At 38.5% G+C, this 26099-nt stretch overlaps 1 protein-coding gene and 2 long non-coding RNA genes across 7 annotated transcripts in view; 1 reads left to right on the top strand and 2 right to left on the bottom strand.

Annotated features, from left to right (window-relative positions):
* LOC124222675 (nephrin) overlaps positions 1 to 22429 on the bottom strand; it is a 166473-nt gene extending 144044 nt beyond the window's left edge. The window contains exon 1 of one of the 3 annotated variants that reach the window (XM_046633905.2): positions 22309 to 22429. Coding sequence is in view for 2 of the 3 variants with exons in the window: in XM_046633902.2 (XP_046489858.1) it covers positions 10219 to 10348 (130 nt within the window). In the remaining variant the exon portion in view is untranslated. Of the gene's footprint in view, positions 1 to 10218; positions 11480 to 22308 lie in introns of those variants that run through there. The other 2 variants (XM_046633902.2, XM_046633901.2) reach the window with 2 other exon arrangements.
* A 26-nt stretch (positions 22430 to 22455) lies between these two features.
* On the bottom strand, positions 22456 to 24030 carry LOC138191220 (uncharacterized). Its single transcript, XR_011177578.1, has 4 exons — positions 23814 to 24030; positions 23607 to 23707; positions 23197 to 23507; positions 22456 to 22592 (listed from the first exon to the last, which is right to left on the bottom strand). It is a non-coding gene; the product is annotated as an uncharacterized lncRNA (long non-coding RNA).
* Positions 23454 to 26099, top strand: part of LOC124222679 (uncharacterized) — a 161009-nt gene continuing 158363 nt past the window's right edge. The window contains exons 1-4 of one of the 3 annotated variants that reach the window (XR_006884076.2): positions 23454 to 23775; positions 23850 to 23997; positions 24097 to 24406; positions 25012 to 25295. This is a non-coding gene — a long non-coding RNA (uncharacterized lncRNA). Of the gene's footprint in view, positions 23776 to 23807; positions 23998 to 24096; positions 24407 to 25011; positions 25296 to 26099 lie in introns of those variants that run through there. The other 2 variants (XR_006884070.2, XR_011177577.1) reach the window with 2 other exon arrangements.

Below are 26099 nucleotides of genomic sequence, written 5' to 3'. Positions count from 1 at the left end.
AATCGATTTATGTACCGATTGACGTAACCCATCTACCACATTCCTGTTTCTATCTTTTAAAAACTTCACAGCTTCTGTTTTTGCAGGTCGAAAGATTTTCGCCAATCGTAAGTAGGGAGTAACAAAAAAAAAAAACTTGGGAAACGAAAGTAGGGTTATATGGGAATGTCGGGGATATGTAAGGGTGAGTCTCGAGTATCCCTGAAATACAGCGATAAAACAGGAATCGGCAGCAAAACAATCGGCCAAATAAGGGATACATCGGACGGACTCGAAAGCTCAACAAAGTCAGAGAATGATTGGCTCGATCCTGAGGGTAACTTGAAGAAATAAAATACGAGGGACGGGCCTGAAAGTTGATGAAACGAAGAAAGTTCTCACCCTTAAAAAAACACACGTCTTCGGTGCGAAATCACGGAATGAAAATTGGAGGAAAGATAAAGAGAAGAAAATGTAGTTCAACAAATTTCCAGCAATGTTATTTACGCCGACGATAAAAACGAACACAAATTACGAAATCACGGTGATATATTATCCACTAATTGTAAGCATTACGAAATGAATAAACCGAATAAAATTCGATCACCGAGTTCATAAAAAATGATTTAACAATGTAACATAGCACGGTTTCTCTTATTTTTGACTCCATTAGATGAAACACGAGTCGTCCTTAAAATTAAGATTCCTTCGTTCATTCATTCCACAAACAAATTCTATAAACAAGTGTATAATGTTAAAATTGTAAATACCAATGGTGTTTTCACCAGTAAACTTGCCTCTCAGATTTCACTTCATTTACTTTTTATTTATTTCTTTCTCAAATAGTCTCTCTTTAATTTCATTATTTTATCACGAAGTTTTTACTTCTTGCGTTTTAAATATTTTTTCGCGATTCTAACTTAGCTTTTGGTTGCTAAATTCCTCTTTTCGCATTATCGAGGATCAATGACAAGATCAAGAAACTGGCAAGGAAACACCTCTCGTGTCAGACTCGACTAGTCAAATTTTCATCAGCTCTTGCGTCGATTATTTAGCGGGTGTATTCGAATCGTTAGACGGGAAGCCACGGCGCCGCTGTACATCCGATGCAGGAGATAATCGACGGTTTAGTATCGGTCCGAAAGCGGCTGGTGTATCCCTGCCAATTGGTTATCATACTAATTGAGCCTGACTATCCGCCGGCATTGCGGGCTAATGAGAATTACATCCCTTGTACCACCATGGCTGATCCGTTCGGCTGCAGCCCAGTGTTGGTAATTGTTCGACCTCCGCTCTGGTCCGTAAACCACCGAGTATCGTCAACACGCCTCAATTTGTCATTCCGACGCCATTTTGAAACGATTCGTATTCGATTCTGCGTTTAAAACTTTTGTGACGAAAATTTCATTTTTAGTAGTAAGTAGAAAAATTGAGTAAAACAGATATCGTTAAAAAAACTGTGGTCAAAAATGAAACAAGTTAAGGACTAAGCGATAACCGGAGCTGAATTTTTTTTTCCTTTTTCTTCACCTTATAACCGAAAAAGATGCTTTTAGTTACAAATTGAAAAAAAAAAAAATAAAACATGTTTTCCAGCTTATAAATAGAAAATCTAACGAGGTTGAATTTTGCAACGTTGTTGTAACGAAATTTTGAGAAAAATTCACCATTTTCTAATGTTTTACATTTACTTTGAAAAAAACAAAGATTTCAATGTATGAATATGTCTTGTTTTATGAAGGTTTAATGAATTTTAAACAATTCCAATATCTCGAAATACATTATTTTTCATCAGCATTTAAATCGTAACAATAACGTTACCAACTTCAACCTAATATTTTTTATGGGCTGCGGTTTCAGATCGACATCGTTTTCTGCCTTAGAAAAATACCAACTTTTTTTCTCTTCAACGCTTCGTTACGTTAACGCTAAAAACTTCAGCCTCATAAAATTTATTACATCGGTAACTAACTTTCTCACTTTTTTTTTTCACGTACCATTGTCCCTAGCTATATGTTTTCTAATCACCGTAGCAAAAACTAGCGTTCTTCTCATCTCAAATCAACGTCGAGCTCTCATATCAATAGTCTCAAAATAATTGGAAAAAAAAAACAAAAAAAAAACAAACGATAACAATGTGGAAGAAAAGTAGTAAAAATTCTATGATTGAATTTTATTCCTCAATGTCTTCGTTTTATTTCCATCTACTTAACGCTTAATGGGTGAATTCATGTGATTGTGTTTCGAAGCATAGCATCGATCAGAAAATGTACACGGATTTTACAAAACGACAAAATTCATCCGGAACGTAAAAGTTGGGCGTTACTGTTCGTTGATTCTCATACACTTGAAAAAATCGGACGAAATTTCTCAGCTGCGGTGAAAACAGAACAAAGAAAAAAGAGAGAGAGCGAGAGAGAGAGAGAGAGAGAGAGAGAGAGAGAGAAGAAAGAAAAAAGAAGAAAAAAAAAAACGTAGACAATGGAAAAATTTGACGAGCTTGGGGATCTGCTGGTTCAGACGTCATGAATAATTCAGCGTTGTAGAATCGTCACAATTCAACGTAATATCATAATATAATGTACTGAAAATTCTTGCTACCCTTTTCGGAACAGCTACATCCTCATTCTTCGAACATTGCTCGTGCATAAAGCTCAAAAATTTTTCGGATCTAACCATAATAATAATAATAATAACAACGATAATAATATGTGATGAAAAGAATTTTAAAACATATCTTATTTTTTTTATTTTTATTTATTTTTTTTTTTTCGTTTCATTCGAAACAGTATTTTTGAATTGTAGGCGATAAGCGGGTGAAAAATCTGCTGAATAATTTTAAATAATGATATTTTTTTTCTCACCCGCAGTGTTTATTACATACTTAAAATTCTTGTGGGAAAAAATTTTACGCTCCCATTCGAAACGGGGAATTATAAAGTTACCGGCTTTATTAACGATGCGATTAAAACGAATTTTGCGGACGGTCTTACGACGGTGATAATATTTTATTATATATTATAATATTAATGTTGTTGTTGTTGTTGTTGTTGTTGTTATATAAAGGTGTAAAATTTTTCAACAGGCCGGAATTTAAATAACGCTTGAAATTGGTAAAATAATGAATAATGAATTTTTCAAACACCATTGCAATGGGTGGTGGTGGATTTTAATAATGAGACGGTGGTTAATTTAATTACACTTTGCGGGAAATTAGGGAAAGGAGGATCTTTGCCGGGTAACCGCGGAGAATTTCTGGACCGTGAGATCAGCCGTACACCTTCTGGTAAATATCAGCCGCTTTTGCCGCAAACGTTCCTCCCCCAAATTGGGCATAAACTCTATACGGTGAGGATTTTCTCGAGGATACGCGGTTTTTCCGAACATTCAGCGGTCTCGAACCCGTGGGGAAAATAAATATATCCAAGAAAGAAGAAGAGAAATGGCGTGTGTATATATACGTGGTATTCCATGACATCTCGATCAAGATTCTACGTCGATGTCTCAGATTGGCTTTATCAGATTTTTTTTTTCTTTTTGTGACTGTTCAACACGAAGAACGAAATCAGATTTTTTTCAGAATTTTCCAACCCAGCGTACCTGAAGTATAATTTAAAAAATTTTTTAAAAAAAACCCCACTTTCTAAAATGTGAAAAATTCAGAAAAATTTTGTAAAATGTAGCGAAAAATTTTTGATAGCTCATTATGATATCTGTCTGAATAGAAATTTTTCCTACCATTTTATGTTCATTCTGGTGTCAAAAATTCAATCCAATAACTGTAATGTTTTCTTTATTATTATTTTACTGATTTATTTTTTGAAGTTATGAAATCTCCATCTTCTAACAGGCGTTGAAAAAAAAAAAAAAAATTCATGTTATATTTCATAAGATTTTTGTCACTTTTGTCAGATCTCAAAAATCAAGATTCTTATTTTAACAAGTATTGAAATTATACTTGGGTTAAAAATTCTCAAACAAAATTTCGATTGCATTTTTCGTCACGTGCTTTCACACAGAAAATTATAAAGCGAATCTGAGACATCGACGTAAAAAAAATCTTGACCGAAATCTCACGGAATGCCCTATACACTTGCGTTCGTACAAGAGAAGGAGGAAAAGAAAAATTATGAAACAAGTTAGAATCGGAAAAGTTCTACTCATTTCTTACCATCTCAACGGGATTCTGGACTGCGCCAGGAAATAACAAAATCTTACGTCGATTAACCCTGATGGTGGGAATGAAACCAGTGGTACAATATCGTATATATAGCAACATACAAAAGGAATGAATTTTCCTTTCGGACAGCCAGAGAAGACAAATTTCACCGTCGCATATAATATGCGGATTTTCTCGTTCGCGGATTTCTGTCGCACAACGTTTTTTTTTTTTTTTTTAGTTTTATTTTAACATTTTTTTTTCTTCCTTTTTCACCGTAGGAAATGGTCACGTAGATACTTTTGACGTACCGCAAATATTGACAGAGGAAAGTATCCTTTTGATGGCGCAGCGAGCTTCGTACTCAATGAAAAAAACTTTGTACCCGTATTTTTCATCATTCCAACAATTTTATAATATCACATAATACGATTTTGCGGCAAGGAGCTCTAGAAAATAATAATATCAAAAAGTAAAATTCGAGGAAAAGAGTTTCATTTTATTTCTTTTTTTTCTCTTTCACCTCAACGATATCGTATTTTCTACTTTGTAAAAAGGATTTCGACTCGTTTGCTTGATAGATCAAAACCATGCGCTGCAATTTTTCCAACAACGCAAAATAAAAAAAAAAAAAAAAAAAAAAAAAAAAAAAGATCGTGTTTTCGTTTTTGATATAATATCTTCGGTTGCAGTTTTTTCCTTTTTTTGTTCTCTCTCTCTTCTTTCTTCTCCTTCGCTTTAACAGCGAGGCAAAATCTCGATGTATCGGTATATTACGCGGTTCATATACGGGAGCGATTTTACTCAGAGAGGGTTTGAAGCCCGTTAGTGAAAATTTTATCCAATTAGCGGCATCCCGCAAATTTTGACGCTTTGCTACGAGGCTCCTTTCATAGAGTTCACGTATCGGGGTTTCGAGAGTTCGTCATTGCAGCGGAGACGCGTTTACAACAGGGTTGAATTACCGTGGGAAAATCACGGCCATGCGAACCTGATAATATTGAGGGGTTTCAAATTCATCATCTACGAATCGCGCGCAGCTCGATGATCCATTCAGCGGTTGATCGGTGTGCTAGGTTGTTGTTATTTTTCTTTTTGTTTGCTTTTTTGTTTTCACTTCATAGCCTGCATGTTGACGGGGGCGGGGTTGAAATTCTAAATTTGAAAAGTTTCGAAAGTGCCAAATTTTTTATTTTTTGGTGACGAAATTTAAAACGAAGAAATCAAACTTTGACGAAATATCATAGTTTCGAATGGTCGGAAACCAGAGGCTCTAAATTCCGAAAGGATAAAATACTGTGAGAGGGCGTAACTTCGACAAGTCAAAGTTCCTAAAGTGCGAGAATGAGAAAATTTGGAAATCTGAAGAATCGAAATTCCGAATGATCGAAGATTTTCAGTTCTGTGAATTTCTGGCTCGGTAAAATTTCAACACTTTGATCTTTCTTTGTTTTGGATTTTCGATATTTTTACATCCGCAATCCTGGTCATTCTGATTTTTTACATTCACTCGTTGAGTAAACTACGCTGTGTGAGTATATTTTAATTTTCGAAACTTTACTTTTCGGAACTTTGCTCTGCCGGAACTTTACTGTTCGGAATTTTGAGCAGCTGGGTTTCCAACGATTTGAAGCTTTATTGTTCACGCAAAGTTTGATTTCGTCACTTCGAGTCTCCCCACCAAATAATTCGAAATTGGACGTCTTCGGAACATTTCAAATTCGGAACTTTAACTCCGTTCCATCTTTACGATTCTATCAAAAAAAATATTTAGTCAGTCAACGATGATTTTGTCGCTTTATTTTCGTTCAGTTTCTAAAAACTAAGGGTTTCCACGTAGGCGGAAAAATGCTGACGAATGTAAGAAAAGAAAAAACAAAAAAGCTGAGACAAGTCAGAGAGAAACAAACCATTCTTGCTCGATCGATCGATCAAGGAAAACGCCTATCAACCGTCAATTACATTTATTATTTCTCAGGGAAATACTCGTTAGTCAACCAAAAACGGCATCATCAATTTTAGGCCAATTCCGCCTCTGTCACTGCGTCACTCACTCATTCCATGCCTCGACTTCCTCCTCCCCCCTCACCCATCCACAGACTTCGAAAAGAGCCAAACCCCGCCTGAGCTTAACCCGTTGATTAAGCTCTCAAATGATACCTCATTTGTTTCAATCCCTGCCAAGTCTTTCAATCGTGCCGAGAAATCAACGAGCCAATGAGTAGTCTCACAAATCCGCCCCATTTATTCATTTTCCCGCATTGTCTGTTCGTTGGCTTTATTTTTATTTTTTGTTCTTCGTCTCTTTTCGCAATTCACTCCTTTTCGTTTCCGATCCGTTTCACCTTTGCTCACCTCATATTTCGGTATAATTATTCACCTATATCTTCCTTACTATGTACGTACACCATTCCGCGGTTTCGTTCAACACTAGTAATGTATCGATGAAATGATACCAGCATGCGAATGCGACATGATAAGTATCTTAAAAGCATTAGTAAGAAGAATTTCACACACTCAGGGAAATTGTTTTCTCCGTGTTATTGTCGATCGAGTAGACGAGAAAGATAGGAGAGAAAAAAAAAGGGGAAAGAACAGAAAAAAAAACACCTCACGTATTTCTTATCCGGTACTATCACCCTGTTAAGAACGTCATCAATCACTCACCCTCTATAATCCAATCACTTGCCTCAATCTAACCTAACGAACACTATATCACTGGTCACCCCCCCCCCCCCCCCCCCACGAAGTGCATGCAGCACGGTGAAGTCAATTTAGTTTTACCACTCCGATTCACGGCGCCTTGGGACTTTTTATTACGGTCAAACTTTCGTTCCAACATCGATACGACGGAGAAGATATCGAATTCATTGAAAGTGGATCCCACTGTCACTTTTTGGCAAACATTATACCGAGCATCTACCGCTGTTTTTTTATTTTATCTGCGACAAAGCTCGTGTTACGAAAGCAGACTGTTCGATTCCTGGTGAGATTACAGAGTAAAACTGACACCGTGCTTAACGGGGAGGAGCACAGCTTGGACGGTCTAAAATCGCACCTATTTGTAGTTTTTTTTTTTTTTTTTTTTATCAAGAAAATGAAAACACTCGGAACAATTTGAGTTTCAGGGTTTCATTGTTTATGGTTTCAAGAACGTTTTAGAATTTTATCGTTGAAATTAATAACAAAATGGCGACATGACCACGTTTTCAATTTGAAATGTTGTCACAATCTTGAAATTTGTTTATCGAATCGAGTTCTTGGGTAGATTTTTGAATTTAAATCTCAACGTTATGTCATAAAAATATTTTCGACAATATTTTGGTCGAAGGATTATAAATTTTTCATCAATAATCGTATATGTTTGAAAATTAGTTCGTCATTCCAACAATATTCAAACACTTTTTCTAGCGATACCTGTTTTACTGAATTTTTCTAGTTACTGTAACAAATGAAATTTTTCTCAGTGCACCTCTTCTTATCCATAGCTCAGTTTAACATTGTAATACTTTCGAGTACTTCTGTACCTATTCCATTTTCTATTCATATGTAACCTTCGCCCAACATTGCCATGGACATGAATAAACCGTTACTATTATTATTATCATCTTTATTATCACGCGCATATTTTCCAGACGTTCGTGTAATACCCGAGTTGAGCTGGCGTTCCAGGTGTGTCCGTTCAACGGAGACCAAAGCTGACCAATGTCGGAAGGCGAACATCCTGACAGCGATACGACGTAATAGCGTTTGGTACCGGTTTTATCGGTGTATATCATAGACGAATCCCATTCTAAGCCGCTAAATATAACGGAAGCACGGCTTGGCCAATCAAGATGAACGTCAAAGTTGTCTCGTTACCGGTTTCAGACCGTAAACTTTCCTGTAACCGTAACTTTGATCCCTCAACCTCCTCGACTCTCCGATTGAAAACTGTTCCGGATTGTTAACCGTGGCACCACTCTCAACTTTTGGCATTAATTGGAGGTGAAAAACGACACGGGGTTACTTTGTCTGAGCTTTTTTTTCGTCTTTTCCGTTTATTTTTTTTTCATTTTCAACCAACGGACGAGAGGAACACGTCCACCGTTAAACTGTGCGAGGGTATTCCGAAGAGGGTTTCGAACAATATAAACCTTCGAGCAGTTACTGCTTCCCAGGAGAGAGATACTCGGATAGAATTAGGGGCAGTTTATTTTCCAAGCGCGTCTTCGACGCTTCGACGAATTTGGGTGATCAACATCTTGTCAGCATCTTTTCCTTCATTTTTTCCTTCTACAGTGAACACCAGGGGTTATTGGGTGTTTGGCAGATCTTTCAGGGTGTGTCTAACAACGAAGGCATCCAAATGGAGGGTATTAAATTTTGTTTCTAAAATACAGGTAAAAATGTTGCTTGCAATCAAGGAAACGTACTTTCCTCAGTATAAAATCTGATAACCCTGCCAAATTTTATTCATCGTAAAACTGTCCTGTAAAAGCCTGAAAGGTACCTTGACCACCAAAACATTCTCAACTTTTTTATTATCATACACTCCAATACTTTGTGGCTACAACGACAGCAATTTTGATGCTACATTGATCCTTTTTTTTCAAATTGAATATGAAATTGTACACTTTAAAATCATATTTTTCATATTTGTGTCAGAACATGGAGCTCGAGACTTACAATTATATATCCCCTTAATAGTCAGTCAAATTTACCGTCAGTCGTTAATTCAGTTAATCTACTGTTACTGCAGAATTTGAATCATATTTGAGTCGATTGCTCGCTTATCTTAGACCAAAAGCACGCAATCATTTTTTTTTATCACCTCTCATTTACTGATAGAATTTTTTTTTTTTAAATTTGTCAACATGCATCAGCTTTTGCTAAACAGATATTAATGGGTGTGCAAGATATCAGTCACTCATGCATTCTCTCTCTTACTAATTCTCTCAACCTCTCTCTTCGTCTTTAGGTGAGAATTTCAGCAACCCGACAAACACGTCATTTCCATACTATAATTAATTCATCATATCATCTGCATTTTCACTCGATTATATACGAGGTTGACAACCGAGCAGTTATCATCCCGTTACAGTTATTGCAAGTCGAATAATTTTGTCTTTGAGCTCAGACAGCACGTTAATTTCAAGGTAAAGTACAAAAAGTTCATTTCTTTAGACCGTCAGGTTACTAACAGAAATAAAATATTTCAATGAACGACATCACTGCGATGAAAATTGTTTAACAATTAATTCCCAAAATCAGGTATGTCATTATATTCATTGTTGAAGAATATCGCAAAGTATACCAAATAGTAATTTACTAGAAATTCGAAATTTTCCCAAGGCCTTCGAGATTTCTTCCTTCAAATTCTGAAGAAGTGGCAATATTGCATATCTAAGCTGTCCACAGTTTGGAATCAGAAAATTTCTACAAGATATACAAATTTTACGAATTTACAGCCTCGCATCAAATATTTGACAAGAGAAAAAAAAATCGTATCTCATTCAGAAGCGAATGCAGAAAAAATTTGAACGTAATGCGAATGAAACTTGACGATGCGTTGAAAAACTTTACGTTTAAGAAAGATTTTTTCAGAACATGTTGGATACAGTGAATTTGCCGCACAATGAACGAAGTAACAAAAGAATATAAATAAAAAAATTTTCATTGAATGACCAGGAACATGCAGGCACAGTAATTCGTCGAAACTGGAATCACCGAACAATCGAGAAACATCAGCGAACATCTGACATTATTCTCGAATATGAATTGAAAAGTGCATCGCAAGTTTTGAGCTTATGAAGTACGATTGAGTGCATCCATATCCAAGAAATAAAAGCCGATTGCGCACGTGGAAATCGACGAGGATGATATATTTCCACGAGCTTCGGTTAGTCCGAAGAGTTTCAGAGCCAGGCGAGTCTTATAGAAATGCCTTCGCCTCGTAGAGACTTTGAAGCTTCAATCAACACCCTGACTTGCCGAGGAAATCGCGAGTTCCGTATCACGTCGTAAATAATTGTTTCCCCGGATCGATGCATATCGGTAATTATGAACATGTTGGAAACATGTTGTTGGTATATACTTACTCGGGCGATCAAGTTCGTTGTTCAGAGCATCGTCGTCGAACAATTTGTTCCTCGATCCAGCTGCGTTAACCGTAGTCAGTATAATAACGAAATAAATTACCGAACTCGCGCAAAACATGACTGCTGACATATCCTCAGTGCATTTTAGAACCTCGACGGGTGCGGTTAAGATCACTGAAGATGCTTGACTTCACTGTTTCGATACGTCGTTTCACTACCTTGCACGAAAATCGGTAAACACTCACCGAAGTCGCAAGTTGAAGCACTAATTCAAAGGAATTCTGTATTATCGAATGAGTCGAAGCACTAATTCGGATGAATTTAGTATTATCGATAAAGTTGAAGCACCAATTCAGAGAAATTCCGTATTATCGATTGAACCGAAGCACTAATTCCGAGGAATTCAGTATTGCCGATGTAGTCGAAGCACCAAGTCAAAGGGATTCTGTATTATCGATTTAGCCGAAGCACTAATTCGGAGGAATTCATTATTACCGATGTAGTCGAAGCACTAATTCAGAGGAATTCTGTATTTTCGATCGAGCCAAAGCACTAATTCGGAGGAATTCTGTATTACCGATGTAGTCGAAGCACTAATTCAAAGGGATTCAGTATTTTTGAATGAGCCAAAGCACTAATTCAGAGTAATTTTGTATTACCGATTGAGACGAAGCACTAATTGAGAGGAATTATGTATTATCGATTGAACCGAAGCTCGTCCAACCGTCTGTTAATACATCGATAAATTTCTCACTGCAGACTTATCTCACTCTTTACGTTATTCCAATCGCAGTGATGCTTCTCCACTTTGTTCTTTTCACACTTCACGAGGTACGCGTCGAGATTTCGGTTGATTTCAGAGGTAATTTCATGCTTATCGAATTGTAAATTGTTCCTGCGGAAACTTGAGGATTTACCGGATGAGCTGTTTTTCTTTCGGCCCCTCTCCTCGTTTGAATTTCGAAGGATAACTTTCATTCCACTTTTTTATTACAATTTCGAATAATCCTCGTTCGTTGCTGCGACGGTTGTGGCTCGCCAACGGACATAAAATGTCTTTTTAATGACCGTGGGGCATAATTTCGGCGCGAATGAAATGTTGTGATTAAAGCAGTTAAAAATCTCTGACGAGCTGCACAGTTGCCGAAATATGCGGAACGGATGCCGCACTGTCGCGTCGTTCTGGTTCCCTAATTAACCCGATGTATATACTGCACATACCGGCACTAATTTTACACTGATGAACAAAAAAAAAAAAAAACAAAAGAAAAAACTTTCCTAGTTTCTTTCTCCTCCTTCGGTCAAACCTTCAGCACCACGAGCTTGAACGCGAGGATTTGTATTATACTTATAAAACGTATTAATTATTCAGATCGATTAATGAGCGTGGCTCGAGTTTAAAACTTCGACGCATGCCTCACTCAACCTTTTAACCATTCGATAATTTTTTTTTCTTCTTTTATTCATTTATTCAACTACTACCGGAATTTTAAACCCCCACTCGAAAAACTTTCAACAACGCACCGAACTGAAAATTCACCAACAATTTTCCCACCCAGCGTAACAATTAAATTCCGTTAATGTACTATCAGGTAAATGATGATGTTGAAGTCTGATTAATTAATCTCGACGGGAATTTGAATCGGGACTATCTTCCGTTTATTTATTTTTACAATAAAAATTAGTAAACAATTCTCACGATATCTCGATGATACGTGTTCTCATTAGCTAAATTTTGGAATATCATCCCCGCGTTTATTACTTTCAAAAAAAAAAACTGCGAAAGTGTTTTCGCATAGTAGGGACGGAGTTTCTCGTCAGTTCTGCCGGTTTTTCTCCTTATTATTATCACCCGTCTATGCTGTCATGTGACAAACGTGTATCTCCATTTAAGCTCGTCTGGTTCCGTTTCAACCCACATTAACGATTCCCCACCGAACTGAAATATTCACAGTTCCACAATCAAAGCTCGTAGCACGCAGGCGAGCTTTTTCCACCCCAAAATTCTCGCCGCTTAATTACGCCTCCGATTGAAACATATATGGCGAGTGAAACCGACGATTTTCGGTTTCCACATCCCACGCGCTGTCACCAAAAAATCATCTTCAATCGTGGAAACGTCTGTTGTGACAAATTGCGGAAGCCTATTTCGCGACAAGTTATACGCACCCACTGGGTGTAACCGCACTCATAACGAAATATGATTTGGTTTAACGCGAGGCCTGCTAATTGCGAAACCGATTAAAGGATCCAATCACCGGAAGTCGTGCCAAATTCTGGTGTTGCGAAATTCGAGATCCTCGCGGCTCGAGCTTGATTGAAAATCGATAACATCGTTGGGAGGTCGAGTTTATTTTAATGTCAACTTTCGACCAGATGGTCGTGGTACCTAAAACTTGGTTCACTGGATGGCGGAACGATCATCCCCCGGACGACAGAACCGCGCGCGTTCAGCGTCGCCGGCGCACTAAAGGTTCGGATTTTCGTGGCGCAGGATCGCGACGAGGGTTTCACGAGGGTTTCAGGTGGTTCGTAAAAGCTCGGCAAGCTTCGCTCGGACTTTAAACGTACTGGCTTGGTGCCTTGTGCTTGTATGAAAGTAGGTACCGATGTGCTTTTCACTACCTGCAGTGTTCGCTCGTCGAGAAGGGTCAAGAAGTGGAATGGACACACAGTGGAAGGGTCGAGTAATCGAGTTTTCGAAGAGCCGGGAAACCTAATTCGTTGTATTTGAAACGGCGAAATTGGAGGGATACAGAAATTCGAAATATTAAATTCTGCAGATGATTCTGTATTCAGGATTTTCTTCGTTTTCAATTTTCTGTACTTTGACCTCGTGCATTTTCAAATTCTACGGAATGGATTTTCGCTTCACTGAAAATTCGATATCACGAGTCTCGTATTTAACCATTTCATGCATTCATTTTTCCTCACATGCGATTCACTTGAAATTTGGCATACATGGGTTTTTGGGGTCGTTGATTATGAATCTCAACTCGAATTTCAAACATTCAAAATGCCGGATCCAACATGGTTGGACCTGAATTAAAAACGTTATTTGACTGTGATAAAACTTTGTGTTACACGGGTTTTGGAGTCACTGATTACGATTATGAAATGGAAAATCGAAAATTCAAAATGCCGGATCTAATATGACGGACAAAAAAAAACGACAGGGAGAGAAGTTTCGAAAAAATTCAGTAGAATTTTTTGTCGTGTATTAAGTTTGTTCAACTAATGGCATTCGGATTTCCATGATAGATGAGTAAGAAAATGCTTTTTTTTTATGGAAAAGTACAAATTTCGATCATTTGTTTACATATGCTATTTTTTCAATAAACATATAAATAAATTTCATATTTTTTCAGACTTGGAAATATATCAGGGATAATGTAGAACGAAAAGACTCTGCAGTTGTTACCAAAAAATTATTTGAATAAATAAATTAATGAGTCGCATTTTACAAATATACCACTTTTTCATCCCCACCCTGATCGTTCTTCTAAAATAATCGATTTTTAGATCTATCTCTCTCGAAACGGTTCTATGGAAACTAACATATTTAAAAATAATAAATTTCAAAGAATCGATCCAGCATGAATTGACTTACGAATCATCATCTTTGATACGAAACTCAATTCTTTGGACTCGTCGAATCGAGATCGTGCATCCCAAGATTCTAAGCCGGCTGCATTGTTTCGCGCAACCGGACTCGACTGCACCTGAGAACCCGGCAGGAGTTCTCCTAATTGTGTAATTTGTAGACAGGTCGCTTTGCTGAGGCAGAAATTACCTCGTTAGATTCTGTTACCCCCGGACCGTTTCCCGCTGTATCCACCCACCGGCCTCGCTCTAATCACCGCATTGCTTGATCTATCGTTAGACTCTCGCCGACTCTCCGCCTTTTAATTCACTTGCAATTAGGCTTCACCGCTGCCTCGCCAAGACCGAGATGGACTTGACTTTACACCGCAAATACTTTGGGATTGCTCGACTTTGCTTTTTAAAATTTTTTAAATTTATTTCTTTATTTTTCACTCTTGGGTTACCTCTACAGTCGTTATTACACCACTTCGGAATGGTAGAAGTGAGGATAATTAAGTACCTCTGATGATTAGTCTACCACTACAGGTGAGAATGCAAACGATGAGTCAAACTCAAAACGCAAACCTAAAATAAAAACGGAAACTCAATCGCAAAATTCAAAATACATACTCGAACTCGAACTCAAATTCAAACGCAGACTCAAATAATTACCTAATTTTACAAATATCGACGAAAGCTATGATTTGGAAATTCGTGTTTTTTTCGAAGCTTCATTGATCGAAAACTACTAAATAGGATGGAAGTATGAAATCTGTAAAATCTTACCGAACCTAACTGGGAGTGTGAGACAACTTTACACCGTATTTCGCAGTCAATAAGTATCGAGGGAAAGAGTTTAAAAAATTTTGACAAAAAAAGCTTACGATATTTCGAAAAGTTAGATTGATCGGGATACCAATCTCTTTATTGGGAAAGTGTATTCAAAGATTTCAGTACCTCCTTTCGGTAGATCGAACAAATATCTTGATAAGAAAAACCTAGATAGAGCGCTATTTGTATAATTCCGACTTCAAATCATACTCGTGGAAAGTTCGACCGAAGTAATTTCCTGTCTGATTATTATACAGTTTGAAAAAGATTGAAAAAAAAACTGACAAGCTCGCAGACTTTTTGAAGACATAAAGAGGAAAGAATATTTCCATTCTTTTGGAGTTTTTATTTCACAGACTACTTTTAAACGCGGTAAAATATTGTCTTTTTTACTGTTTTTTTTTCGCTTTCTCTCTCTCTTTCTCTTCCGAGACTATGATAATGCCATGTAAAAGCACTCAATTCAAATGTAACTGTAGAAGTCTCGGGTTTATATATACATATACATATAAATATATATATATATATATATATGCGCTAGTACAAGCCGTCCGCACAGTCGTAAAGCTACTTTAAGAGTTCCATAAAAAACAGAAAGTATGAAAATTTCTTTGTTTTGCAGTGATTTGTATACTTCCATTCTTCTTCTCTCTTTCTTTTTTCACGGTGTCAATTTTTTCCCAGCAAACCCAAAAAAAAAAAAATAAAACAAGCACTTGAACCATTTTTCCAAGTTTCCGAAATTTCTCTAACGTTAACGAAAATCACAATATTCTCATGAAATTTCTCCACTTCCCAATAATACAATTCTTACTTTATTGTGGTCGTTAATATTTTTTATTTTTTGTGCTCATCGTTCTGAAAAACAATGGGTATTTTTTTTTTTTTTTTTTTTGTTTTTTCTCTAGCAAAGAATCTAATCAGTCCTGTTTTTCGAACTTCTCTTCACTGTTATAATCTCAACGAGCTTTTCTCAAGTAGGATCGATATGTTTCGATTTATCACTCTGCAGAGACTGGGATCATTCTGTAGTGAAATTTTCAAAAAATTCTGTTTGAAATCTTCGTATTTTTGCCAGCAAAAAATTGTCAAAGAAATAGGCTAAATTCGATAATTTCTTTCAAGCCACCGTCATTTTATCGATTTTGATGAAAAAGAAAAAAAAAACCTCCATAGCAAAATCGCAGCTTTCATACCGATCAATAATGATCTTTTTACACATTCTGTTTCGAAGAAATTTTCAACCGTTAAAAAAAAAATAAAAATATATATAAATATGTAAAAGAAAAAAAAAAACAAACGTTTAAAAATTTATTCTCCCTTCTCCGTGAGTGCTTCGATTTGACATGAAAAAAAGCAGATCGATTAGCGTATTTCAACCATCTGCAAAAAAAAGAATCGCGAAAATCAGCTTATTTTTCGACCCGTCACACCTGCACCAGGATACGATCCCTTAATGGCGAGCTTGAGGTGAATATTATTTATAATTGCTTGGAATTCGACTGACGGTTGAAATCCCAGAGTATAATCTCTTCCTCCAGGTTCCAAGCTCGGAGGAATTTCCTTGAAGGCAAACTCGCTTCCGGTATAATATATTATATAAGTGCATACCCGACTATTCAAACGCCAATCGTCCTCGCTGGTCAGAACTTTGAGGAATGTCTTTCGCACGGTAGGACAAATAATTCAAAGCGTTTACAGTGAATTTGGCAAATTTCCCCCGATAAAGATATTTCGCTCTTGTCTAACGTGAGTGCTCGATAAAAAGAAATAAGAAAAAAAAAAGAAAAGAAAAAGACGAAATTAATGTAACTCGGGAATATATTCATCATGGATGAAAATTCGCGTCGCTATTTGCGGCCTGAAATTCATACGAGAGACGTTATATAATTCCTGATGCGAAAACCGTTGAAATTAATGCGGGGATGAATTTTAGTGCGACGTATACTACTGAAAGAGCAATGTTTCGAAAGCAGAAGGGTTCATTACTCAGCTGTGAAGCAGCTCGGCGATGATGGGCGATTTATACCAAGCTTCGTTGCTTATAGAATGGATTTATCTATTTCATTATATCTCGACGAGGATCTTTCACACCGAGAGAAATTATTCCAACTTTGGTTATTGTAGCAATCCTTAAATACAACTCGGACGGTCTAAAATGTTGTCATACCTGTATTTAGGAATTTTTATTTTATTTTATTTTTTTTCTAAGAAAATGAAATACTTAGAACAATTTGAGTTTGAGGGCTTTGTTATTTTCAGTTTCAACAACATTTTAGAATTTTTTCATTGAAATTGATAACAAAATGGCGGTATGGCGCGTATAAGTAGCTGAACGAGTTTATCGATTCTAAATTGCGGTTAGATTTTTCAAACTGAATCGAAACATTTTTTTTTTCATAACAATTGAAAAACCAAGCTAATCATTTAAATAAACAGAAAATGTATCAGCCGATTAAATAGTAGCTTGTAAAAAATGATCTTGTTATTTTCACAATGTGTAAACCGTTGTTGTGTCGGTATCGATTTAACTGAAATCTTCTAGGGAATGTAACAAATGAAATTTTTCTCAGTTGAGGAATTATATAGCGTTATATATATATATATATATATATATGTCCGTACAACGAATCGATTCCTTGGAGATGCCACAGCTCGTCTTTTGCGGAGAACGCAACGTAACGTAACGTAACCGCAAATTTTTCCCATTACACGGTAGAGCGGCATTGATGATCGGTAGGTAAGGAAGCGAACTGCAATTTATCCTCGCCAGGTGCAACTCGCCTGATATTTTATCCCTCTCGTTCATTCGCTGCGACTCTCCTTAATACGCCACGGTGTATATAATACAAGGCGGAGAATCCTTCGCCTGAGTTTATTTCTCGAGTGTCATCATCCCCCAGCGAACTAATCCGATACCGAACCACTGGTCTCACCGAGCTTCCGTTTCTCGACAGCCACTTCCTATTCTACCACGGCTACTATTCTACGACTACTCAAGCTGCACTGAAGTTACACAATAGCCTCGATCGCATCAAGTGGCGGATATTCGACGTCGCAATGCTGCCGCTTCTGTATTCGCCTGTCCGTTCATACCTTATTCTAGTCTTTAGAAAAGAAATCTAAGCTTCTCAGATTTCGAATAATGATTTTTTCGTAACTGAGTGAGTAAAGTTCGATTTTGCGTATCCTGATGAGTGGGGAACATGGTAAATTCCTGCACTAGTGCGGGAATCGAATCAAATTATCTAGTTACACTACAAGAAAAGATACAGTAGCGTTTGACACTATTTTGACAGTCTGAAATTCAATTTTGCGCACCCCAATTATTGGAAAAAATAGCAAATTCCCGTACTATTGCGGGAATTGTATAAAAATGTCTATTCACACCGTGAAAGAAAGATAGAGTAGCGTTTAAATGTATTTTGCGAGTATGAAATATGTTATTACTTTGATCTGTAATTTGTCTTGCTTCATTTTATTTCAACTTTACTTTTTAGCGAAAGAAAATTAATCATTTGCATTCGTGTACGACGTTTGATTTCTTTCAATAAAAAATCGTATCGATTTTTTTTATTATGTACATTACATATACAGAGTTTGAAAAGTGCGTTTGACACAATTTCACCAGGCTTAAAATGTCCGTACGTAACCTGACAGAGATTCGATCAAACTTTACACAACTTGACGGATTAAAAGAAGAAAATGACATTTACGAGGCTTTCCAAAGGATCCGTTGAACGGATTGTAGACTCAACGACCTTGTTTGGTACCCTTTTCATAACGCTTTTTAAATTGCAAATTTCAAGTCAAAAACTGAGTAGATACTTTGAAATTCTCCGGTAAATTCTTCCGTAGCTTCGGAGCTTGCAGAGAGCTTGCAGGAGAATTATTTAAAATCTCGTAACATTTCGGTCGGAGGAAACATAAAGCAAATTTCGTGACACGACGAAGCGAAGTTACAACTTCTTATCTTCCCGCGGGCTTATTTCATTTCCTGGAACTTTTCTCGTACCTGGTGTACATATGGGGCATTCCACGCCAACTCAGCAGACGGTTGAATTGACATTTTTTAATTTCATCAAGGATTTTTTCTAAGTTAGTGCGACCTCTGAAAAGCTTCCGGAAAAATTTTCAAATCATTTCAATTACCAATCATCATCCGGTGATTATTCAAACCCATCTCAAAAGTGCCCAATCATTGATTTTTATGAAACAAGAAAAAAAAAACATTTGGTTTCCGAAATTAAATATTTTCACACAAGTCTCAGAATGGGACCGCATTTTTCTTTTACTTTTTCTATTTTCATACCTGTTAAAAATCTATCAGAATGCGTACGGTATCTTCGATTTGATAACTTGATTTTTTAAAATTGTTTCTCTAGTTCTAAAACACACACACACACGATTCGTTTTAAAATTTGATCACAGATTTTGAGCAGGTATGAAAACAGTAAAACCTATTCAAGAAATAGAAAAAAAGAGGTCCCACTTTGAATCATGCGTAAAAATGTTTCATTTCTGATACACATCCCTTTTTCCCTTGTTTCATATAAATCAATTTCGATATTTTTGAGACGGGTTGGAAAAACCACAGGATAAAGACGAGTGATCAAAAGAGAGTAAAAATATTTTTGCCAACTTTTCGGGAATCGTACTAGCGTAGAAAAAATCCTTGGTGTAATAAAAAAATGTTACGGTCAACCGTTTGCCGAGTTGGCGTGGAATGTCCCATATACACACGTACACGTAACGCGAAGGTGTAAAGGCATCGATAAGAAATGGAAGCCGGCGAGTGCGTTGCAGCAAACGGCTTTAAGCCAGACGCGTATTTCACGTCGCTTCGCTTCGGTGTCTCGGTGAAATAAAAATTGATAAAACAATTCAAAGTTTAGAGTTGTGTACGGTGTTCGAGTGTACCGGAGTTTTGTGCCACTTTGTATACGTAGATGGTACACGTAATAGGTATTACTTACTCACACGTCTGATCGTAATTGCACGAAATTGAGTGAGCGCAATTTCCACACCCTCTTATTATCCGACGACGCAATATCATATCGGCGTCGATTCGGTTCAAGTTTCATGTTGACACCGAAACCCCGTATTATCCTCCCACAGACGCTCGGGTTACCAACGTCGGAACTTTCGAATCACCATTTAGTTGTACCTAAGACTACCTAGTCTTCACTCACCCCTCCCACCCTCGGCTCGAGCTTCTCCGCTTTGAAACGTATGCGTGCCTCCACCTAACCGCCCCTGATTTCCATAATGTGGGTGGATCCGCTTCCCTCGGGCTATAATCTCAACGATGTTGTGTGTGCGCAACGTGTACGTGTATTAGCATCGTCCAAAGAGAGAGAGAGAGAGAGAGAGAGAGAGAGAGAAAGAGAAAATGGACACCTTGTTTCGGACGCAAAAGGATCCATACGTTGTTCCACTTGAGAGAGAAGAAAATTAAGCATTACGAAAACAGCGACGAGAAATTGAAAGTGTTTTTTTTTTTTTTTTTTATGTTCAAAGAATCGAAGTGAATGTGTGAATGTAATTGGTCAAAAAATTTTCTAAAACCGTGAACTCTGATTGAGAAAACCAATTGCTATTATCTTGAAGAGGAAAAGTTGGATTGGATTTAATGCAAGATAACTGAAATAATGAGAATCAAACTGGGAAATAACTGAAATATAGAAAGCTGAGTCAAGTTGATTTGAATTAGTTTATATTCATGACGGAATTATCTGTTTAGAAACAAAATAAGAAATCAATTTGAAATAACAAATTAAGTTAAATCAAAAAAAAAAAAAAAAAAAAAATAACTTGGATTAACAAAAGGTACATAAGAATGAATTGAAATTTTTTCAAACTAAATGGAGTTGCAGCAAATTATCGATAAAAAATGTTTACAAAACATGAACTGAATTGAATTAAGTTCAATTAAAGAAATCTTGCTGAATTTAAAAAATTAAAAAATCAAATTGAATTTTGAGAATTAATTTGAATTAATTAAAAAAATAAAAGAAATCTATCCGAACAGAAGAAAATTAGAAAATCAAGTTGAATTGCATGAATTAATTCTAATTAATTGAAGAAATAAAAGAAATCTACCCGAATGAAAAATGATAAAAAATCAAGTTGAATTGCATGAATTAACTTGAATTAATTCAACTTAACAAATTCTTGTGTTACTCAAATCTCGAGTTATTTCCCCCTCGGATAAGAAGGAGTTTCCGTAAACATTTGAAGAATCATGGACCTCTCTCGAAGCACCCTCAGCGCATATAATGCGTTCCCTGACAGATTTCACTCACTCGAAAAAGCTCCTCCGTTTATTTTCCCACCGTCTTTCAGCGCGGTTATTCTACGGTTCCAAATATCTTGCACAATCATTTGGCTTTTCCAGCTTACAGTGTTCTCCACTTATCTATAGCAGCTTCGCCGATAAGAATGGAATCTAGTTTAGCCGTATAGTTACAGTCACGTACGCGATAATATATGTATATGTATACACAAGCCTTGTACATACGTTTATACGAGCGTTAGAATTCTCCCGAGATAGCCTAACCTCGCTTCGAAAAGCACAGAAGCCAGGTCCTGCAGACATCGAGGAGCTTTCGTCCCTGTTGCAGGGAAAATGAGGAACGAAGTAAGAAAACAAAAATGTGTCTGAATTCGACGGTGGTTGAGTGGAAATTATTTTATCAAATGCAACGACGTATTTTTTTTCAATTTTCAAACAAAATTTTGATGCTCGAAAAGTAAATCTTAGCAAAGATAATCCGAATCTTTAACTTCGATGAGTGGATTTGGTGTTCAAGAGCTACATAGAAGTGATTTAAAAATATTTTTTCGCTTATTGTAAATATCGTCCTAACGAGTGTAATCAAGAATTAACAATGAAATCTAAAAGGTTGGAACGTTGATCGAATTGGATATAAACGTCGCTGTATACATACCTATAATACTATACTTAACGCAGAATGTAACGGGATTAGTTTTTGAGAAATCGACAGAAACGCAATCCTGTTTTCGACAGTTGGCAATTTTATCACACCGTGTAAAATTAATAAATGATCACCCTTAAGATATATGCAGATATATTCGTCGACAATATTTTACATACGACTGACTTGAGCATTGTTTGGGATGAAATAGTCATTACATAAACGAAACCCACAAGAAGAAGAAAGTTGAAACAAAAGAGGCATAAAAGCAAAACTTGAAGAAAAATACTGCGGAGAAACAGTATTTTATGTGCAACACGACAACGCAAGATAAAATGAAGAGATGGAGACGAATATTGAAAATAGAGTTGTGATTTTAATGATATTTTCGCAAGTTTTTGTCACGCGAAGAAAAGTTGGAGTAAAGTGTGATATAAGGGTTAAAACAATGATGAACACTCAGCTCAGGTGTAAAAAAATTAGGATCGTGAACGTGCTCATGATTGTTTGCCGGACGTTAAAACGATCGTTCAAAAAACGCGCTGAAAAATCAGAGACAGAAAGTTTTGCGATATCGTGTCAAATTTTTTTAACCAGTCGATAAAAAAATTTATATACAATAACATATTGAACAGAATCCTGTTTCAGCGCCAATTACAAGGCTGCAGCAATCCCAATAAGCAACAAACACAGAAAATATCATATTTCCAGAAAATTAAAAGCAAATCAAACATACCTATCACCTCCTCGTTGAAAATTCGCAGTAGTGGAATCGATGGATCGCAGCCTTGTATCCAGAGTCTCGATTCTACGATGTGAAGAAGCTCCGAGTCGCAGCCTTGTATCCAGAGTCTCGATTCTACGATGTGAAGAAGCTCCGAGTCGCAGCCTTGTATCCAGAGTTTCGATTCTACGATGTGAAGAAGCTCCGAATCGCAGAACGTGGACCGCCGATTCTATTCCTGAAGCGGGCGACACTTTGCTCTGGAAGTCCAGGATAAACGTGTTTTTCCTCCTTTCCTGTAAAAAACTCGGAAATCGATCAGGCATTACGGATTGATTCACAGCGCGCCCTTGCATATTTTTTGACGAAGGAAAAAAATGCTCCTCCGTGTTTTATAACGCGAGTTTTACGACATAGCATAAAATAGTAATTTTGCGACGAGGCTTGTCGCTCGGTCTTCTTCCGCAACGGCCGACTGCAGCGGAGAGCACTTTTCGCACGTTCACGCATTTTGCTCGCCGCTTTTCTCACCTCAAGCACGAGCGTCGTCCTCAGCGTCGAAGCGTCGGGATGAAGGAGCTCGGACGTGATGTCATGCCACCGGCGAGCGCAGACCTCGGTGTACATCCACCTCCGACACAGTCGCAGAGATTCTCGTATCGAAAATTACGAGCATCGAGAAGCGGCGTGAGAAATATCGACGCTTCGTTAACCTTTTTAGGTCCGCTGCTGTCGTTTACGCACGTTGAGCAACGTACGCGGCGTATCGTACAATACGGTTCAGAAATTCGAGGGTTCAAAGTTGTCGATGTTTCGCAGAGAACGAGGAAATCATAACTCCACGCGTACGTAACGCGTCGATAGAAAAAAGGCAATGAAATCAAGCGAACAGAGACTCACCCACACGTTTACCTCTCAACGTCGTCTTCCTCGTTCGACGTCCGGTTTCGAGTGGAGTTGGCCGCGGCAGCAGCTCGACCAGCTTCGCATCTTTGTTGACGTAATTAACCCTCCGCAGTTCCGAATGACGGGAGACAGGAAGCAGCGAGCATTCTCTCACCTTCGAGAAGATTCGACGCCGTGCTCGGTCCGAAGTCGTCTGCCGAACGAGGTTGCTGTCGGAAGTAAATAAACTCTCCGTTTGTCCGAGCGACGTGTCACATTCCGATCGAATCGATCTCCGAGCCCCCGCTACGCGTGGTAAACAGATTCTGAAGCAAGAGACGGTATAATTGTCGAGAGAATAATCCCAGAGTATTGTTCAAACTCGAAACATCGCCCAGTTCGAGCGTCTCGATTCAATCACTTACCCTCAGTTGCTCCGCGACCGAGAATTCCGAACGCCGCAATCAACAACAAAGTGACGATCGGCCGCCGGCCAGCTGCAGCTCATTTCATTCGTCACTGAACTCTAGGCAAGCGGAAAAGAAGACCTTACAATGATTCTGTAACGTAAAAAACCACACGGCCGGTGGAGAGGTAATAAACATTACTCTACATACAATATGTCGACATACCTGCGACTCGTGCAACGCTTTTGCCCTTGAATGCAGGTTTGAACGTATCTCGGAGCATCGCAGCGTCTCGTGTGTCGCTCGCCGGGAGTCGAGTGAGGAGTGAAGTCAACCGCGGCTGGCCGGCCGATCGTCACTTTGTTGTTGATTGCGGCGTTCGGAATTCTCGGTCGCGGAGCAACTGAGGGTAAGTGATTGAATCGAGACGCTCGAACTGGGCGATGTTTCGAGTTTGAACGACACTCTGGGATTATTCTCTCGACAATTATACCGTTTCTTGCTTCAGAATCTGTTTACCACGCGTAGCGGGGCTCGGAGATCGATTCGATCGGAATGTGACACGTCGTTCGGACAAACGGAGAGTTTATTTACTTCCGACAGCAGCCTCGTTCGGCAGACGACTTCGGACCGAGCACGGCGTCGAATCTTCTCGAAGGTGAGAGAATGCTCGCTTCTTCCTGTCTCCCGTCATTCGGAACTGCGGAGGGTGAATTACGTCAACAAAGATGCGAAGCTGGTCGAGCTGCTGCCGCGGCCAACTCCACTCGAAACCGGACGTCGAACGAGGAAGACGACGTTGAGAGGTAAACGTGTGGGTGAGTCTCTGTTCGCTTGATTTCATTGCCTTCTTTCTATCGACGCGTTACGTACGCGTGAAGTTATGATTTCCTCGTTCTCTGCGAGACATCGACAACTTTGAACCCTCGAATTTCTGAACCGTATTGTACGATACGCCGCGTACGTTGCTCAACGTGCGTAAACGACAGCAGCGGACCTAAAAAGGTTAACGAAGCGTCGATATTTCTCACGCCGCTTCTCGCTGCTCGTAATTTTCGATACGAGAATCTCTGCGACTGTGTTGGAGGTGGATGTACACCGAGGTCTGCGCTCGCCGGTGGCATGACTTCCACGTCCGAGCTCCTTCATCCCGACGCTTCGACGCCGAGGACGACGCTCGTGCTTGAGGTGAGAAAAGCGGCGAGCAAAATGCGTGAACGTGCGAAAAGTGCTCTCCGCTGCAGTCGGCCGTTGCGGAAGAAGACCGAGCGACGAGCCTCGTCGCAAAATTACTATTTTATGCTATGTCGTAAAACTCGCGTTATAAAACACGGAGGAGCATTTTTTTCCTTCGTCAAAAAATATGCAAGGGCGCGCTGTGAATCAATCCGTAATGCCTGATCGACTTCCGAGTTTTTTACAGGAAAGGAGGAAAAACATGTTTATCCTGGACTTCCAGAGCAAAGTGTCGCCCGCTTCAGGAAGAGAATCGGCGGTCCACGTTCTGCGATTCGGAGCTTCTTCACATCGTAGAATCGAAACTCTGGATACAAGGCTGCGACTCGGAGCTTCTTCACATCGTAGAATCGAGACTCTGGATACAAGGCTGCGACTTGGAGCTTCTTCACATCGTAGAATCGAGACTCTGGATACAAGGCTGCGATGCGTCGATTCCAATATTGAGCATTTTCACCGAGGAGACGATAGGTATGATTGATTTGCTTCAACTTTTCTGAGAATATGATATTTTCTGTGCCCCTTGCTCATTCGTATTGCTGCTGCCTTGTAATTGGCGCTGAAACGAGACTCTGTTCAATACGTTATAGTCTGTAAGTTTTTTATCGACTTGTTGAAAATAATTTGTCACCGATTCTTCGACATTCTTTTAAACGACCGCTTTTTCAGCCTGTAACAATATTACACAAGCGTTCTCAAATTTTCTTTCTCGAATTCGCGCTCCTTTGTTTCCAAAAACATACACACGTTGCATGTGTCGTTTATTCATGTGTACCCCAGAGGTGTGGATCATTGGGCTGGCTATCTCTTCCGTACATGTGTAAGAAATAGATGGAAAATGCGACCCTCTGACATCGATATAAGAGGTCAACTCAATCAGTCGTCCTGGTTGTGTCCCTTTATTTCCGTCCTCGGTAGGTACTCAGAAACGGACGGCGAGTTATTCGACCGAGTTTAATCAAAGAAGCTGCCGCTGCTAGCTGTGTGTATCCACCCCTATTTTCGAGCTCACCAGTACGATCCCAATAATACCGAAAACCCTTCCGAATATAAATAAAAAAAAAAGGAAAGAAAAAAAAATTCCACATCTCCTCCGCGTGGCAGCCTGCGAACGATCATTTCCATCGATTGGTATTGTGATGAAAATTCACCCGTAAAATGAAGTTGTAAAAATTTCATCACGCCCCGTCGGGTCGCCATAAAGACTCGAGGTGAGCCGCAAGTCTTTTTAACATGCACGCAAACGTAACGCAAAAAATCTCGATTCAATTTCTT

The sequence above is a fragment of the Neodiprion pinetum genome, chromosome 7 (assembly GCF_021155775.2).
Source record: "Neodiprion pinetum isolate iyNeoPine1 chromosome 7, iyNeoPine1.2, whole genome shotgun sequence".
In the NCBI taxonomy this organism is placed as follows: Eukaryota; Metazoa; Arthropoda; class Insecta; order Hymenoptera; family Diprionidae; genus Neodiprion; species Neodiprion pinetum.
This window is presented reverse-complemented; position numbering and strand designations above follow the sequence as displayed.